The 19,154-nt window shown below is 36.0% G+C and overlaps 1 protein-coding gene across 1 annotated transcript; it reads left to right on the forward strand.

Annotated features, from left to right (window-relative positions):
* Positions 1-8,041: 8,041 nt before the first annotated feature.
* PHT3;3 (phosphate transporter 3;3) lies at positions 8,042-11,668 on the forward strand. The gene is made up of 6 exons (XM_059574763.2): positions 8,042-8,552; positions 9,879-10,228; positions 10,300-10,343; positions 10,509-10,723; positions 10,813-10,937; positions 11,256-11,668. The coding sequence occupies exons 1-6, from the start codon at positions 8,361-8,363 to the stop codon at positions 11,311-11,313; spliced, it is 984 nt and encodes a 327-aa protein (XP_059430746.1). The 5' UTR covers positions 8,042-8,360; the 3' UTR covers positions 11,314-11,668.
* The last annotated feature ends 7,486 nt before the right edge of the window (positions 11,669-19,154 follow it).

Consider the following 19,154-nt stretch of genomic DNA (forward strand, 5'->3'; position numbering starts at 1 on the left):
GTGAGTTGGCGAGCACACTACACAGCGCAGCCCTGTTGTGTTACAAAAACGGTTCCTTGGACGTGTATTTATTACCAAACAGACAAAAAAAGAAACCCAATTGCGCAAATTGTGTCCTCCATAATAAAAAAAAGATGAAAAGGAATTGAATTTATCACTTTCTCTGCAACACGAAGAGTTTATTTGGGATTGTGTTTGAAGAGTTTAAAAATATTTTTAATATTAAAAAAGTACGTTTTGAAAAAATATATATATATTCGTTCGGTAAAAAATTTAGAACAGCTTTTAAGGATAAAAAAAGCCTAAAAATGACCAAAACGCATTTTTGATAAAAGCTTAAAAATAAACATTTTACCCAAAAACTCTTTTTAACTTAAATGCTTTATTTCTCAAACGCGATCCCAAATAGCCTCGAACACTACTACCCGGTCCTATAACCACGGACGATGAATCTTAAGGGTTTGTTTGATATAAAAGTGAGTTTAACGCTTAAAAAAAAAAAAAACTTCAGAAGGCCCCCTGAACTTCTAGCGATTTTGACAAACCCCTCCTAAATTTCCAAAACTCTCACTTAAGTCTCTTGAACTTTGGTTTTCTCTCACTTTGGACCATTTTAACATTAAAGTCAAACAATTTAACTTTTTATACATATTTTACCCTCCTCCAAAACTACGTTGTTTTGTGTCCTAAAACTATAACACCTACCCAGCCCAAAACGACATCGTTTTAGGCATTTTTTTTTAAAAAAAGAAAAGCAAAATAAATAAATAAATAAATTTAAAAACAATAAAAAATAAAAAAAAAATAAAAAAGAGAAAAAGAAATTGGGGGTAGCTGGAGCCACCCCTTGGCCATTCTGGGGGTGGTCGAACCACCCCCATGGCCAAGGGGGTGGTTCGGCCACCCCCTTGGCCAAAAAAAAAAAAAAAAAAAAAAAAAGGGGATCGGGGTGCTTTGGGGGTGGCCGGACCACCCCCAAGGGGCTGGGGGTGGGTGGCCGCTGTATGGGGTGGCCGAAACCACCCCCAGCCCCTTGGGGGTGGTCCGGCCACCCCCACGATCCCCTCCTCCCCGTTTTTTTTTCGGCCTTTTGGGGGTGGCCGGACCACCGCCATGGCCAAGGGGGTGGTCCGGCCAACCCCAGACCAGCCAGCCAGGGGGTGGCTCAGCCACCCTTGATTTTGTTTTTGTTTTTTTTTTTTTATTATTAGGGGAAACTTCAGAAAGCCCCCCTGAACTTCTAGCGATTTTGACAAACCCCCCCTGAATTTTCAAAACTCTCACTTAGACCCCCTGAACTTCCGTTTTCTCTCACTTTAGACCCTTTTAACTTTTTATACCCATTTTACCCTCAACTAAAACTACGCCGTTTTGGACTCAACCAAAACTACGTCATTTTTACTCCAAAACTACACCGTTTTGGGCTTCAAAACTACACCGTTTTGGGCTTCAAAACTACATCACCACACAACCCAAAACAACGTCATTTTTTGCATAATATTATAAATAAATAAAACTAAATCGGGGGTGGCTGAGCCACCCCCTTGGCCAAGGGGGTGGTCCGGCCACCCCCGAAAAGGCCGAAAAAAAAAAAAAAAAAAACCGGGGGGGGGGGGGGGGGGGGGATCGTGGGGGTGGCCGGACCACCCCTAAGAGGCTGGGGGTGGTTTCGGCCACCCCATATGGCCGGTATGGGGTGGCCGAAACCACCCCAGCCCCTTGGGGGTGGTCCGGCCACCCCCAAAGCACCCCGATCCCGCTTTTTTTTCTTTCTTTTTTTTTTTTGGCCAAGGGGGTGGCCGAACCACCCCCTTGGCCATGGGGGTGGTTCGACCACCCCCAGATCGGCCAGGGGGTGGCCGAACCACCCCCAGATCGGCCAGGGGGTGGCTTCATATTTCTTCTTCTTCTTCTTTTTTTTTTTTAAAAAAAAATAATTAATTAATTAATTAATTTTGCTTTTCTTTAAAAAAAAAAAAATTTAATGCTTAAAACAACGTCGTTTTGGGCTGGGTATGTGTTGTAGTTTTAGGACACAAAACGACGTAGTTTTGGGGAGGGTAAAATAGGTATAAAAAGTCAAATTGTTTGACTTTAACGTTAAAATGGTCCAAAGTGAGAGAAAACGGAAGTTCAGGGGGCCTAAGTGAGAGTTTTGGAAATTCAGAGGGGGTTTGTCAAAAAAGATTGAAATTCAGGAGGGCTTTCTGAAGTTTCCCATTTTTTTTTAATATTATACTCAAAACGACGTCGTTTTGCATTAGGTGGTGATGTAGTTTTGAAGCCCAAAACGGTGAAGTTTTTGAGTACAAAACGACGTAGTTTTGATTGAGTCCAAAACGACGTAGTTTTAGTTGAGGGTAAAATGGGTATAAAAAGTTAAAAGGGTCCAAAGTGAGAGAAAATCAAAGTTCAGGGGACCTAAGTGAGAGTTTTGGAAATTCATGGGGCATATGTCAAAATTGCTGGAAGTTCAGGGGGGCTTTCTGAAGTTTCCCCAAAAAATAAATAAAAGCGTTTTTAAGGATCCAAAAAACCTAAAAATTGCTCAAACGCATTTTTAGCAAAAGCTTAAAAATGAAGTTTTTTTTTTCAAAAAAATATTTTTTTGACTCAAAACTCTAGTTCTTAAACACAATAACAAACATGTTCTAACTTGGTGGGGTTACTGAGTCTGTAATTTGGTCTGCCACATTTTCTTCTTTTTCTTTTTTCTCTCCTTGGTTCAATTTATTTTTTAAAATTTTATGGTTAGGAAAGATATGGGAAGTTTAAAATTTAAAGCAGTAATTAGTATGCATAGTATTAATTAATCATCTTATGTTATAATTTATTTCTTAAATATATTTAAAAAAAATTGAATAGTAACAAATAAATGAAATTGCTTTATTTTTTTTATTTTTTTTGGGGGTTGTCATGTGGTGTATGATTACAATAAGAGGTAAATCCGTAAATATATATAATCAAGCCCCTTCAACTATTAATTATTTTCCGAACAGCCTCACGATAAGACAATTGTAGCACTTAGACCCATCAAATGGAAAATTGGTCATATGCCTTGCAAGTGACTAATTTGATCAAAATCTTCCAAAAATACAAGCATTGTGACCATTGAAAAATCATATTTAAAAAATTAAAAAATTAATTTTAATCAGTAAAATTACCTTTTATAATTTTAATCAGTAAAAAATTAAAAACAAACAAACAAACAAAAAAAAACAAATTGAAAAACAAAAATTCTTGAAGATAGGGTTGGGCCGGTTGGCTGAACCACCCTAATTTTCTTTTGACAAAATATAAGATAAATTTTTGAGTCAAAACGCCTTTTCGCAAATTTGAAATTAGTCTTTCCATTGAATTTCCAACGAATTTTGCAACATTTGTTGGTGTCATGTATCCTTTTTTTTAAAGTAAGTTTAATTTTTTTATTTTTTTCAATGATTATTATAGATGGGCAATTCCGGCATTTTAATTATCAAAATGTGAGTATTTTAAGAAGAATTTGGTCGAACTTACACGTGACCACTTTTCCATCCAATACAACGGTCAACGCTAACAAAATAGCTTTTTAAATATAAATAGTAATTTTGATGGATCCAAGTGTCATATTTATCAAAATAATAATAATAAGAATAAAAATAAAAAAAACCCTTCTGTATGAAAACTCTGTCTTCTCTCTCATGTCTCCAGCACAACCGAAAAAGCTTGAGGAGGAGGGCAAGCTCCTCCTCCCACCCCTCTAGTTTGCCCTCTTCCTCCCACCCCTCCTTTTTATTTTTTTTGCTGCTTTTCCTTTTGAGCTTCTCTCTTCATAAGAGAAATCATTTTTCTCTAGAGTTTTCTCTAGATCTATTGTTTATCAAGATTTATTCCTAACCCTCACGAAACAACAACCGCAATAGATCGTCTTCTCCCACTTCACTCCTGTCATGGATCGTCTCCACAATCGCTTCACCGGCTGGATCTATGTAGTCTTGAAGATTGGCTTTTTCAAAGCCCAATCTCTTTCTCTCCATTAGCCCTAGCCAGAAACGAGCTCATCCTCCATCATCACCAGTGTTCCAACTTTCTGACGAAGCTCTCTACGGCCCCAACCGACCGCCATGCGCTGATGCGTGGACCACACACTCTTGTGAGTGGATCTAATGTGCTGGGGAGCAGCTTCCCCCCCCATCGCAGCCACTGTTTTTTGAGTTTTTCTTGTTATTTTGCGTAACTTTCAGTAATTTTTTGTTTGTATGTTGCTTAGTGTTTAACGCGATCCAGTTGGGCTTCAGAATCTTTGTTTGTGAACTCGATATTTTTTTTCTTTTTGGTTTCTTTTCAGTTCTTTGAGGTGCTAGTGGTCTATCTGGATGAGGTTTTTGCTAACCCTAATTGGTTGGCCTTCAGACTCATTGTCTGGGAAGGAAACTATATATATATATATATATATATTTTGTTCTTTTTCATCTAAATCTTCACTGCTTCTTAGGAAGCATTATTAGATGTTTGATAGGGGTATTCGTACTCCTAATGGTAGTAGCCATCATATTGCGCCGCAACTTTCATCAGCTACCTTTGCAGGTGATATCCACTTTCACCTTAATTGAGGTTCTAGTGGTATGTCTGGAATGGGTTATTTTGTCTAAACTTGTTTTTAGCTTCTTGTCAAAGCTTGTTTTAGCTTTATGTATGTCTTGTAATACCCTTTTAATTTTATGAACGACAGTTTTACAAAAAAATAAATAAATAAATAAAAAGTGCCACATTTGTCGGTCCATGGGCCTACTTTGAAAAAACTAATAGTGTGGGAAAGGGTTATATGGGAGATCATTCCCACTATTGATCATAATCGAATTAAAAATGGAGAAGTGATATACATTCTCTCCTCATTCTTCTTATATTCTCTCACTTTTCAAAATTCACCATTAAATTTGTGGAGTCCATGTGTGAGATTCATATAGTCCCACATATCCAATAATAATTTTGAAAAGTGAGAGGATTGGAGAAGGACCCGACGAGGAAATGAAGCATTTTTCTTAAAAATGAGAGAAGTATTGAGAATTCTTCCAAACACTAAGTTTGAAAGGCCTATTTGACGAGATGGTGTGTACGAAAGTTGGCGTCCCATGAAACTTCTATAGCATTCTAATCTTAGATCTGCTGAAGTTTCTTGATGGCGTCGATGATGATGGAAAAGAAATGCCAGTTGGAAATGAGCTGAGCCTGATTTATAGCAAGGATGATGATTAGTAAGGAATCTCCTAAAAACACATTATTGCAACCTTCTTTTAAAGCCAAATTTGACACAGTTGCTCCCCTTTGATTAGCTTCAGTGGAGATAATATTTTTGGTGAAAGTTAAAACAATTTCTCCATGGGAGTAGAAATCTTCTTCAAAGTAACATTTATATCAGGAACAACGTTCTTGTGTATCAATTGGTTGGTTGAGAACTGTATCTAAACTAAAATAATGTAACATATCCAAAATTAAATAATTAAATTTACTTATTAACTTTGAGTATTACTCGTAGTGCCTTCAAAATAATTAACTAGTAACTAGCTAAATTCACAACACATAATTAATTATCAAAGTGTACTATAGCGAAAAACAGAATAAATGATTTGAGTCGGCTAATGATGTAACATTAAATAACACCATGAATCATGTATTATATAAATAAATATCAGTGATCATAGTTTTCTTTTATATGATCTATCTAAACCCTTAATTCCTTATTGGTAGATTGGCGTTGTCCCGAGGAATCTGTAGTGTAATAGTTATGCTTCAAATATTGTCATATACTAGTAGCTTAACTAAGTCCGACTTTGAGTAACCTACGCTACAAGCAAAGCCATAATAGTGATTAATTTTATTGGTGCGACTGTCACAAATAACCATTTGATCAAAACCAAAATAATAAAAGTAACTATTTTTTACAACAAAATCAACCCCATCTAAACATGTGTTCACCATCATTTTATGACAATCTATAGGAATATGTTCAATTATTATTATTCATATATAAGCAAATACTCGACATTTATAAACATCTTGTGTAAATTAGTAGACCCACGGCATATTCTTTTAAAAAGTAAAGCATGCTCAGTTCATTGACATATCGCATATTATAATAAAAACAGTTTTGTAAGCATTTACTGTATGTTAGGCGATCCTCCTCACTCCGAAACATCTTAATCACAAAGTCATGGCAAATCACACTATAATATTGGACACCACATGCTATGTATACTGATCTACACAAGTAAAACCTTAATCATGCGATCGAAATCCTACTCCATTATTAAAAATCCTAATTATCAATTTCCTAGCACCATCTTTCATCAAGGGTCGAATGTTTGTCCTTCGAGGGTTGAGCATTCTTTCCTTTGGGTTAGGAATTAAAATGCAAAAATCAACCTTAAATCATATTTCTGTGCAATTATTTTAGCTCCTACGCATCATAGAAATCATAGAATATTAAAATACGTGCATGCATAGATCAACTAACATAGTTTAAAACACTTAAAGAGTAATAATATGCATTTGTTAAACCCATTGTTAAAAACATATTAAGCATGAGTGATGAAAAACATTATATTGTACGTAAGCTATTGTTTAGTCCGGAACACAAAGCCCAATATACAATCCTTAAGTTCCCATGCAAGATTCATTTTCCATAAAGTAACTCATTTAATAAAGTTCATATTTTCTTTTAAACAACAACAAATGCATGTTTTAGGTACGATTTAAACAATAAAACATGCATAAAAACCATGATGTTAGAGGTCGGTTACCCTTAGCTCTTAGGTAGGAGTCCTCCAAGCTTAGAGAAACCAACCTTTAAGAGTATCCTCCTTTCTCTCTCTCTCTCTCTCTCTCTCTCTAGGTCTAGGGTTTCTAAAATATGGGCAAAATGCATATAAGACCACATCTTTGCCTTTAAGTAGGAGTGACCTTACTACCAAGGTGGTAGTTGAGTTGGTAGAAGAACTCCTTTCATCCTAGTGGTCGCGTGTTCGAATTCCCTTGCGGTAGTAGATGCGTGAACCAGATGCTACTATGAAGGGGCTTTACCGGCTCACACTTTGGTGGGGTTGTGGTGACGGGCTCGCCTTCCCAAGCAGTAGCTATGGCTCAAACCGGACATTCCACAGCGGATGGGAACCCCGATGGTCACGTCCAAGGGAGGAAACTACACTGGTCACCCCTTCCCATCCTTATTAATTAGAAAAAAAAAAAAAAAAAAAAAAAAAAAAGAAAGTAGGAGTGACCTTCGTTTTTTTTTTTTTTTTTAAGAAAAAGGTGTTTGGACATTTTGAACATTTGTTGGAAATTTCAATCATTTGAGGGCGATAATCCAACTTCGATCGTTCGAAAGTTGTAATTCTAAAATAAATAATTAATAGAGAATTTTTTTTAAATTATTTGGAAGATGTTTTATTTATTAGCAAATTAAAATGTGCAAAAGGTTGAATAATAAGATTTTGTTATTGTCTTATTTTATTTTTATTAAAATATAAGTATTAATTAGGGAGGGCATTACAGCGACGGTGCCAATAGGCATGGGAAAAAAATCCTCTCAATTTCAAAGAGGATTCATTTAGTTGTTTTAAGATGACATATTTGTCAAAAATAAATAAAATGATAAAACTACCCCAAAAAATAACTAACAGACTTTGGAAGGTGATAAATAGACACTCTATGCATGCGCGATTTCAAATAATTTTCTATCTTACACATATATGATGCCAAATTTATATAAAAAATTAGAATAAAGTTGTTTTATTTCACATTATAAAACTTTTTAATTTAATAATACTTTAAAAATTATAAAGGATTCACTTTTAACAAAAAAAAAAAGAAAAAAAGAAAAGAAAAAGGAAACACTTCTCTTTTTGTTCACTTTAACCAACAGATGAAAGAAAGGCATCAGGTGTATGTATTGTAATGACATATATACCCTCCACAAATACGCAACAATGGATACTCTTATGAAGGTCAATTCGGTAACTCAGATCTCTGATTCTATTAGGTTTCCCGGGTTCCGGTTCTTTCTCAAACCTAGGCTCTTTCATAAAAGGTGATTCGTCTGTGTTTTTGGCCATATATTGCAACTGTTAACGTGGCCGCATTGCCAGCAAGCGAAGTCAGCCATGGCATCTAACTCGTTCAAAACCCCCAAAGAGAAGCGTAGAAAGAACAACTTTGATAATCTCTCCAACGATCAAAATAGCAAAACTCCGCACACATCAGAGGCCAGGACTCTATGTTATGTTGCATAGTCGCACCCCACAGAAATTCGGCTTAAATTGAAGAAATTCGTTAAAGGGTCTTCATTTTTCTTTTTTTCATTTTCTTTTTTTAGTTTTGGAGATATGGGTTTTTGGAGTTTGAATGTGGAGGTGGAGAAAGAGAATCAGAGAAAGATGAGTGGAGGGGCTGAAAGGAGGCTGTGTGAGGAATTTTCACCTGGGTATTACGCTCTTTGTACTGTTGGAGGAATGCTCAGTGCTGGGACTACCCATCTTGCTATCACGCCCCTCGATGTCTTGAAAGTGAATATGCAGGTCAGTTGCTGCACCTAGCTAGAAGCCATTTCATTGATTCTGGATTTTCTACTAAAGGATCAATGTTTGGATTGTTTGCCTATTTCTAATGTTGTTTTCCTTTTTTGTGGGAGACTGGAAGTGGTGGGGTTTTAACTGCAGGGGTTGTTCTGTTTGCGTTAGGGTCTGTTTGGGATTGCGGTTTCAATAAGTGCGATTTTAAAAGTAGCGTTTTTGAAATTGCTACATTTTAAAATCGTAAAGGCGTTTGGTAAAACATGTTAACAAATATTTTTTTATTAAATATTTGTTATGTGAATTCATGATTTTGATTTAAATCCGCACTTTTTCAAATAAGCACCCCCTAGCCTGCTTATTGAAATCGCAGATTTTTTTCCTATTTTAAATTAAGTGCTTTTTAAATCGCAATGCCAAACGCCTTACGTTTTGCGATATCTTTTAAAAATGCAGATTATTCTTGCGAAATCGCAATCCCAAACGCACCCTTAGTTTAGGAGGTCATTTCATTTTTGGTATATGGTTTACATGGTTATTATTTGTATGTTTATAAATGTGCTTCTTTGCCGTGGCTTTTGTTCAATAATCAATTCCTTGCGTGTTCTTTTTGTTTTAGATGCTTGTAATAGGTCGCAAACAATTTTTCGAAAGATGGGTCATTTAACTTGAGTTTGATAAGAGATTTCTCAATTTGGCTTCTGGATTTTGTTTGGTACATAGGCTAGTATATGAAGAGACTCAAGTTAATGTCTTTCCCCTTCAAAACGGCATTTGCTACTTCCAGTTTTCGGTAGGATTTGTTTTCCAAATGTAAATGTCCTACGGGAAAAAGTACAAAAAAGGAAAAAGATGGAAAAGTGGTTGCAAAAGAAGGGGGCTAAATTTTGGATATTTTTATTAAGTTCATAGTGGTACCCCACGTTTGCTTAATAATACAGCAATAGAGGTTGGGAAAAAACTATCATTTCTTTTGTATCTTATGATGGTTTGTCAATGAAAGATTAAATGGGACAAAATGTAGAAACAATAGATTGTTTAAATTGGAATGATTTTGAATCCTGCATATGATTCATCACTGTATTTGAGCAGATCTTTTAATGAGCTATTTTACTAACATATCACTCTCCTTTTGTTTTAAAATGAGTAAAATGCCACTTACTTGTGATAACTTATATTGATTTGTTGGAGTTTTTGATTTCCATCATTGGTGGAAGAATCCATGCTCCTTATGGGACGTTTGATGTGCTTTGTGGGATTTATTTTTTCCTCGTTGAGTTTGGCTTCTCTATGATAGGCCACTTGCCTAACTTTGTGATTCCTTTGCTTTAGGTGAATCCAATAAAGTATAATGCTATTTCTTCAGGGTTCTCAACCCTTTGGAGAGAACAAGGCCCTTCTTCGCTTTGGAGAGGTTGGTCTGGAAAGTTTTTTGGATATGGCATTCAAGGCGGCTGCAAATTTGGTCTCTATGAATACTTTAAGAAGTTTTACTCTGACGTGTTGGTAGATCGTAACAAGAGTTTCATATTCTTTCTCAGCAGTGCATCTGCTCAAGTATTTGCTGACGTGGCTCTTTGTCCTTTCGAAGCTGTCAAAGTTCGTGTTCAAACACAGCCCAGTTTTGCAAAGGGCTTGGTTGATGGGTTTCCAAAACTATATAAAACTGAAGGGTTCGCTGGGTAATTTTCCTGATAATCTTGTCTTCTTGGCCTTTTTAATAATTATAATCACCAATTCATGTTGACTGCAGCTTTTACAAGGGACTCTTTCCACTATGGGGTCGAAATCTTCCATGTAATATTTCTATAATTTACCTGTTCCACTACCATTTCACTGTCTAATGTGTTGCAGCTTATTTATTTGTGATGTTTTTATCTTCCATTGAAGTGTCATTTTGTTGAATCTTTTGAGCAGTTGATTCAAGGGGACAATGTTTATTTCAATCTTTTGTTTTGGCAGTCTCTATGATAATGTTTTCAACATTTGAGCATTCGGTGGACCTCTTATATCTGAAGGTTATCCAAAGTAGAAAGGAAGATTGCTCAAGAGCCCAACAACTTGGTGTTACATGTTTAGCGGGCTATACAGCTGGAGCTGTTGGTACTGTTATCTCAAACCCTGCTGACAACGTTGTTTCCTGTCTTTACAACAAACAGGCTGAAAATGTGATGCAGGTGGAACCTGTGACTAATATCTTCTTTTCGTTTATTTGAGGGCAAAAGGACTAGTTCCATAAATTTTGATTTCTTTTTTCGTGTTTCAGGCAGTGAAGAAAATTGGAATTGTTAATCTGTTTACTAGAAGTCTTCCTATTCGAATTACACTTGTTGGCCCTGCTGTTACTTTACAATGGTTTATCTATGACAGCATTAAAGTGCTAAGTGGACTGTAAGTTTCTTATTTGTTTCCGAAAGTATATAGAAGATATGAAGTTCAGTCCTCTATATATATATTTGTAAAAAAGCCTCTAAGCTTAGTCTGCTGTGATCCATTGGAGAACAAAATTATATCGAAGCCTTATGGAAATATGGATTCACTTCGTTATTCAATCAATATTTAGTTTGATTACTGATCTCACTCATTAGTTCAATGATTGCTGGCTTTTTTTATTTTTTATTTTTTTCAACTTTCTAAACTCCAGAAGCTTGGACATCATTTCTTTTATGTTCTTTCTTCTAACCATAAATTATGTGTGAAAATGTTTAGGCCTGCAAGTGGAGGCCTTAGCAGGCGTCTGGAAGACGCTAATGCATCATCAGCTTAAGCTTTTATTTGAGAAGACAACCAGAAGTTCAATCAGGTCAATCTTTAGACTGCAAGAATATCATCACTGTTGCAGAAGACATGAGAAATTTATAGCCTTCCGAAAGATGTACACAAGTTGCTTGTTAGGGTCGGCCTAGCAGCCCCATTATCCAATCTAGGAGGCTATGACCAGCATCTGCCTAGCAGCCCAATTTTATGAAACATTATCATTTCATCCATTGAATACATACAATTTTTATCTGACTATAGAGATGTACATTAAGAATGTATGCTAATGTTCATTTGTATATGCAAATTGTAAAAGGCCAACTGTTTTGAAGGACAATTCAAATGATACCTGGATTTTCCATGCATCACTTGTCTCTGTACCTGATTTTTTTTTTTTTGTCAATGGTAGTGATACTTTGATGAGTGTTATCATTTTTTGATCTGTTGTGGTTGCTAAAGTGTCATGTTGAAGTTTAAGGTAAAAGGCATCTTTAATGCACTCGATGAGTTTTCAATTTTTCTGATCACATTTTATGTTGTATGTAATTGTTTTAATCAACTGTTTGTCTACTTGTTAAAATCACAAAGGGAAATGCTTCATATACTTCTATTCTCACACTTTGATGTGATTTTGAAAGTTAATATTAGATCAAAATTCAATAGTGAACAATCTCAAATTTAATGGTAATATTAAAAGTTACGATGGAGAGTATGAAAGTAAGAGTGTGTAGTATTATTCAATCATGAGCATCTTTTATTATAAGTTCCTTACAAATTGACGAGACAATCTATGTGGTACTTTTCACGTTAACTATTAGATTGACGTAATAATTCACATGATACCAGAGCTTTTACTTCATCGCCTCAACCTGCCTCCTCCTCTACTATCTCTGCATTTGTAAAAATGTTGCCAACAGTCTCATCTAGGAGTGGGCAAATTAACTGATTTCCGACCGTCTACTGACTGTGAGTGAATCGACAGAAGTCGGTCAGTAATTGATTAAGATTTTTATACCGATTCTCGGTTCGATAATTGGTAAAATATTTTTCTTATCGGTTTCCGAACCAAACCGATAGTAGGGTATAAAACAATGTCGTTTCGTTTTTAATTTTTAAGTTTTCTTAATATACAATTTATTGAAAGGGTTAAATACTCCAAATCCCCCTGGGGTTTTCCAACTTTATTTTTTTCTCCTTGGAGTTTCATTTTTATCACAGGAGGTTCCTGTGGTTTTGATAATAGACCAAGTTAGTCCTCCGTCAGTTGACTTAACGGAATTCCATGTGGACCAATCACATGTTGACACGTGGCACCTACTTAATTTTTTTGTTTTTTTTTTTTTTAAAAAATGTATTTTCTAAAAAAAGATTGTGGGTGGCCGAAACCACCCCCAGTACCCACTGGGGGTGGCTCGGCCACCTCCTAGGCTCTATGGGGGTGGCCGAGCCACCCCCAGTACCCATTTTGGCCACCTCCAAGGCTCCATGGGGGTGGCCGAGCCACCCCCAGTGGGTACTGGGGGTGGTTTTGGCCACCCCCAAATGGCCAAGGGGGTGGCTCGGCCACCCCCGATCTTTTTTCTTTTTTATTTATTTATTTATTTATTTTTTAGAAAATACTTTTTTTTTTAAAAAAAAATTAAGTAAGTGCCACGTGTCAACATGTGATTGGTCCACGTGGAATTCCGTTAAGCCAACTAACGGTCAACTGACGGAGGACTAACTTGGTCTATTATCAAAACCACAGGGATCTCCTGTGATAAAAATGAAACCCCAGAGGGAAAAAATAAAGTTAGGAAACCCCAGAGACTAAGTTAGTATTTAACCCTTATTGAAATAAAAACTATGTAGTTTTGGGATGCTATATATACATCTCTTTCTTTCTTTCCCCTGACCCTAAATCAAATCCTTTACCGCCCCCCTTTGCTCGCTCGACTCTTGCAATACTCTCACTCTTTGACTCTTGCATGCCTCTCTCAATCTCAGTCTTAGCTCTCTCGCAAGACGCCCTTGTCACTCTCAGCTCCCGGTCGTCTCTCTCTGGCTCTGTCATCGTTGTGTTCCTCTTCTATCATGAGTCCGTGAAAGCGTGGTTTGACTCCAATTGTCGTCGGTGCAGCGTTGAAGCCTCATGGTCGTGGGTTGCGCGGTGCTACAACGTCAGAACCTCGTGGGTTGAGTGATACTGGTATGAAGGTAACCAATTATTCGAACCGTTACGAACCGAAATTTTCAAAATAATTTCTTATCAAAATGTTATCGGTTAATTAAACGAATTAACCAATAATTTTGATTAATTATAAAAAATAAGGTTACTGATACCATTATAACCGATTAATTAATCGATAATTTTGATTAATTATCAAAAATAAGGTTACTAATACTGTTATAACAGATACCTACCCTGACTTTCTAAAAATTGGCATGGCTTGGTCGTGGGTCTCATTTCATTGACACCCACGGCCTGGCAATGGCTGACTTGTGGCTCAGTTGGATGATATAGGCTATAGGTAACATCCACGTTGATATACCAATGTGAATTGCCACTTAATTTTTTTTAAAAAAATAATAGTAAATCTATTTTCCAAAAATCATTACTAAAAAGTAATCACATGAGATGACAGAAACCTTACAAAATCAATCACCAGTCACCTGCCTCTGTCTCTCTCAACGCGTCTCTAATTAATACTATTGTTAATAATTTAAAATAAAAATGAATGAAAACAATTTTTAAAATAATTAGACATCGCGATCGAGGGGCCTAATTTGAAAAATAAAATTGAAAACCCAAAATCAGGTACTTCAAAAAAAAAAAAAAAAAAAGGAGAGGCCATGAAGTTCCATCATCCCAACTCACGACGACCACGACACTAAACGACATGCATTGATTTAAAAGGCCACCAACTACTTAACAGACTGTGACAAAATTAAATGCCTTTTTTAATTTTTTTTTTTCTTTTTTAAGCATCTTTATAAATTATAATAATAACTGAAATCATCGTATCAAATGGAACTGCACATGAATATTGACGATGATGCTAATGCCGATGCCAACAACAATTAATTGCATCTCTGGTAAATCTGTATCATTAAGAATATATATAAAAAATATATAATATTTTTTTGTATATTCCATAATTATATTAATATCAAATATTTTTTATTTATGAGTTAATTGTAATTAAATATTAGAATTATAATCAAATAAAAGGGATTTAATTACAATAATTGTATTTAGACATTACCCTATAAATATGGACATGTGTATTGTAGACAAAAAAAAAAAAAAAAAAAGTTAATGAGCACAATTTAGCCCTTAAGGGTATTTCGAGTGGTAGACGTAAGTGTCTAACATCGAACCATCCGTAAAGTTCTTTGTGTTCATTCTCTCTCTTGCTTCCGCTCAATATTTTCACATCATCATTATTTTAACATGGTATCAGAGCCACTTTCTTGTGGCCTTCAACAACATTAACGCGCAAGAGTGACCACATCACGCGACGATCTGATAACTGCCCAAGTAGGCTCTTTTTTTTTTTTTTTTTTTTTTTGGCCCAAATCAGCCATGGCCCATAGTCAGACCTTTTTATTTTTGGTCCTAGTCGGCCCTTTTAAATTTTGGCTCATTGTTAGCTCTGGCTCGTTGTTGGCTCCTTTAGGATTTTGGCTTGTTGTTAGCCATTTTTGAAGTTTGACTCATTGTCAACCTTGGCTCGTTGTCGGCCTTTTTTGAATTTTTGGCCCATCGTCAACCCTTTCGAATCTACATTCATAGCCACATGCCATCGTCGCTTGCCGTCTGCCAACCTCTATCTCGTTTGGCAGCCTCAACCATCTATGGCGTTTGCTACATCCCATCTTCGGTAGGATTTGTTCTCCAAACGAATATGTCCTACGGGAAAAAGTACAAAAAAAGAAAAAAGAAAAAGAGGGAACAGTGGTTGCAAAAGAAGAGGGCTAAATTTTGGATATTTTTATTAAGGTCATAGTGGTACTCCACGTTTGCTTAATAATATAGCAATAGAGGTTGGTAAAAAAGTATCATTTCTTTTGTATCTTATGATGGTTTGCCAATGAAAGATTAAATGGGACAAAATGTAGAAACAATAGATTGTTTAAATTGGAATGATTTTGAATCCTGCATATGATTCGTCACTGTACTTGAGCAGATCTTCTAATGAGCTATGTTACTAACATATCACTCTCCTTTTGTTTTCAAATGAGTAAAATGCCACTTACTTGTGATAACTTATATTGATTTGTTGGAGTTTTTGATTTCCATCATTGGTGGAAGAATTCATGCTCCTTATGTGCTTTGTGGGATTTATTTTTTCCTCGTTGAGTTTGGCTTCTCTATGATAGCCCACTTGCCTAACTTTGTGATTCCTTTGCTTTAGGCGAATCCAATAAAGTATAATGCTATTTCTTCAGGGTTCTAAACCCTTTGGAGAGAACAAGGCCCTTCTTCACTTTGGAGAGGTTGGTCTGGAAAGTTTTTTGGATATGGCATTCAAGGCGGCTGCAAATTTGGTCTCTATGAATACTTTAAGAAGTTTTACTCTGACGGGTTGGTAGATCGTAACAAGAGTTTCATATTCTTTCTCAGCAGTGCATCTGCTCAAGTTTTTACTGATGTGGCTCTTTGTCCATCCGTAAAGTTCTTTGTGTTCATTCTCTCTTTTGTTTTTGCTCAATATTCTCACATTTTCATTATTTTAAGGAAAAAATACATTTTATCCCCATAAAGTTGTACACATCTGTTGATTTTACTTCAAATGTTTTAATTTTTTCAATTTACCCTCCTAAACTTTAATTTTTTTTGCAATTTTGTCATTCTGTTAAAAGTGACTGTTATTTTTGACGGAATTTGAAACACGTGCGTTGCATGTGCAAGCCTGTTGCAAATTCTTCTTGTAATGCCCCCTACCCCATGCGGTATTAAATACCCACACATATCCTCCACGTGTTAAAAAAAAGAAAAACACAAAAAACATAAGAACAAAACCCTACCACTCACTCGTCACTTTCCCCCTAACCCCACACAAATCACTTTATCCTAAATAGTGCCATCATCAAACCAAGGGGTCTAGATTTTTCTACATGGCTGATTACGCCTTGGTCGTCTTCGGAACACCCAAATGAGGTAATCAACGACCCAACAGAAAATTAACATGCACATAAAGGAACAATCTACGAAAAATGAGCTAAATACCATGTGGTCTCACAATTCACGAACAATCTACAAACAAACAAACATTTACCCAAAATCCCAGTTTTAGAAAAACAATCGGTTTACACAAACAAGACAGGAAAATGAACATTTCTTTTTGGGGGAAAAAAGAAAAAGAAAAACTTAATCAAGACGTTGATTACCTCATTTGGGTGTTCCGAAGATGACCAAGACGGAATCAGCCATGTAGAAGAATCTGGACCCCTTGGTTTGATGACGGCACTATCTAGGATAAAGTGATTTGTGTGGGGTTGGGGGGAAAGCGACGAGTGAGTGGTAGGTGTTTTTTTTTTTTTTTTTTTTTTTTTTTTTTTTTAAATTATTATTATTATTATTTTTTTTAAACACGTGGAGGATATGTGTGGGTTTTTAATACCGCATGGGGTTAGGGGCATTATAGGAATAATTTGCAACGGGCTTGCACGTGTTTCAAATTTCGTCCAACATAACAGTCACTTTTAACATAATGACAAAATTGCAAAAAAATTAAAGTTTGGGAGGGTAAATTGAAAAAATTAAAACATTGGAAGTAAAATCAATAGAGGTGTACAACTTCAGGGGGTATAGTGTACTTTTTCCTTATTAAAACATGCTATCAGAACCACTTTTTTGTGGCCTTCAACGTCATTGACGCGCAAGAGTGACCACATCACGCGCCGATCTGATAACCGCCTAAGTGGGCTCATTTTCTTTTTATTTTTGGCCCAAATCAGCCATTGCCCATAGTCGGACCTTTTATTTTTGGCCCTAGTCAGTCCTTTTGAATTTTGGTTCATTGTCAATCCTGGCCCGTTGTCGGCTTCTTTTAAAGTTTGACTCATTGACAGTTCCTTTTAGATTTTTGGACCTATCATCAACTCTTTTGAATCTGCATTCACAGCCCCTTGCCTCCATCGCTGGCCGCCCGCTAACCTCTATTTTCTTTGGCAGTCTCCACCATCTATGGCTCGTTCCCGACCTCTACTACTACCGTCATCATTGTTTCAACATGGTATCAAAGTTATTTAATAATCTTCTATAAAAATCTTACGGTGCAGTGACAACCTCTGCAGTTTCTACACATGTATAAAATGCATCTCACAAAGTCAAATTTGGATCCTTTGTTTGCAGTCAATTGTCAAAGTCATGTATTTTTGTTGACGTAGTCAACTTGCCACCCTCTTCATATTTATGCAGTGTTTGAGTTGCCACCGGTGTTTATCTTGTGGCCCTGAAGTTGGTAAATTCGCTTGCACGCTACAGAAGTCAAAGGCCCATGGCCTATTGCCTATGTTTCAATTTTCAAGTCTCCCACACAAAATAAAGAAGGGAGGGAACTCAATTGATGTAGAAATATGAAGAGGGTGGGCAGTCAACTAAAATATACGACTTGGCTGAGATGGGAAATTGCCTAAATTTGTGTAACCGGATTTCGTTCCTCCTCTTTAAAGGGTTAGATTAAAAGTTAGTCTCTCCTTCAAAAGTCTCCTCCAAATACTTACTATGAAATTAAAACCCGAGCATATTAGCTCTTTGGCGTGTTTTAATCATAACTTTGTGGTGTCATTTCTTAATCTTTTGACCAAGCTTCATATAATCGGATAACTTTTTTCTCCATTTTTTTTTTTTTTTTTAACATTGAATTTTTGTTTTGAGTTTGTTGTTAGGAAGTCCGTCTTTTTTTTTTTTTTTTTTTTTTTTTTTTTTTTGTGAAAAAAAAACAAGAGTCTAAACATACCCAATGAATATGTCAATTGGATTGGGATCTTCCCTAATCTCCCGTCCACAAAAACAAGAAAATTACATAAAAATGAGGAAAGGTATGGGAAGATTTCTCATTTGTCAGGAATTTCAATCCATATTTGTTAATGTATTATTCGAATGCATTTACAAATCATTTTGAAAGAATACAAAATAACATTTCTCAATATATTTATCGTTCTCTTATATGTTTGATTGATGCCAAACTACCCTTTGGCGCATCTTATAAAGTAAATGAACAATGTTTCCCAAAATCAAGTTAAAGCCATACTATTGGAGAAGTTACATATTCTTTCTTCACTCAAAAGTGAAAAGTCAATTCCTTTCTAATGCTATAAAGTCAATTTAAAATAAAACAGCCATTTTTTTTTTAAAAAAAAAACATAAAAAGTTACGTAAAAGCGTTATGTTGAATTACTAATTATTTTAAAAAATTTTAAATTATAATAATTAATATTTTAAAAATATAAACTCATGGGAAAAATACTAGTGGCTGGTGCTGAAGGGACTCCCATGTCCCACTGATTCATGCAAAAACGTGAGAAAATACCAGCCGTGGAAATTCCAAAAATGGCAAACGTGGGAATAAAGTTCAAAATTAAACCCTTCGTTCAAACACCACTCGCGCGCGTGCCACTACAACCAAAACAGACACCGTCTAAATTTGGCAGCCATATTTTTTGACCACATAAACCTTAAAGAAAGCGCTCAGCATACCCCCATTCCCTTTGGTCACGCGTGTCATCCACGTCCCAATCAGTAACAAGGAAACTCCAACGTTTGTGCTGGACCTCCTCGTACCGAGGAAAAATCTACGGCGCGGTGATTTATTCTTACACCTAGATCCATCCGCCGGTCAAATGGTTAAAGGTTAATTACTG

Source organism: Corylus avellana, chromosome 2 (assembly GCF_965113065.1).
Source record: "Corylus avellana chromosome 2, dhCorAvel1.hap1.2, whole genome shotgun sequence".
NCBI lineage: Eukaryota > Viridiplantae > Streptophyta > Magnoliopsida > Fagales > Betulaceae > Corylus > Corylus avellana.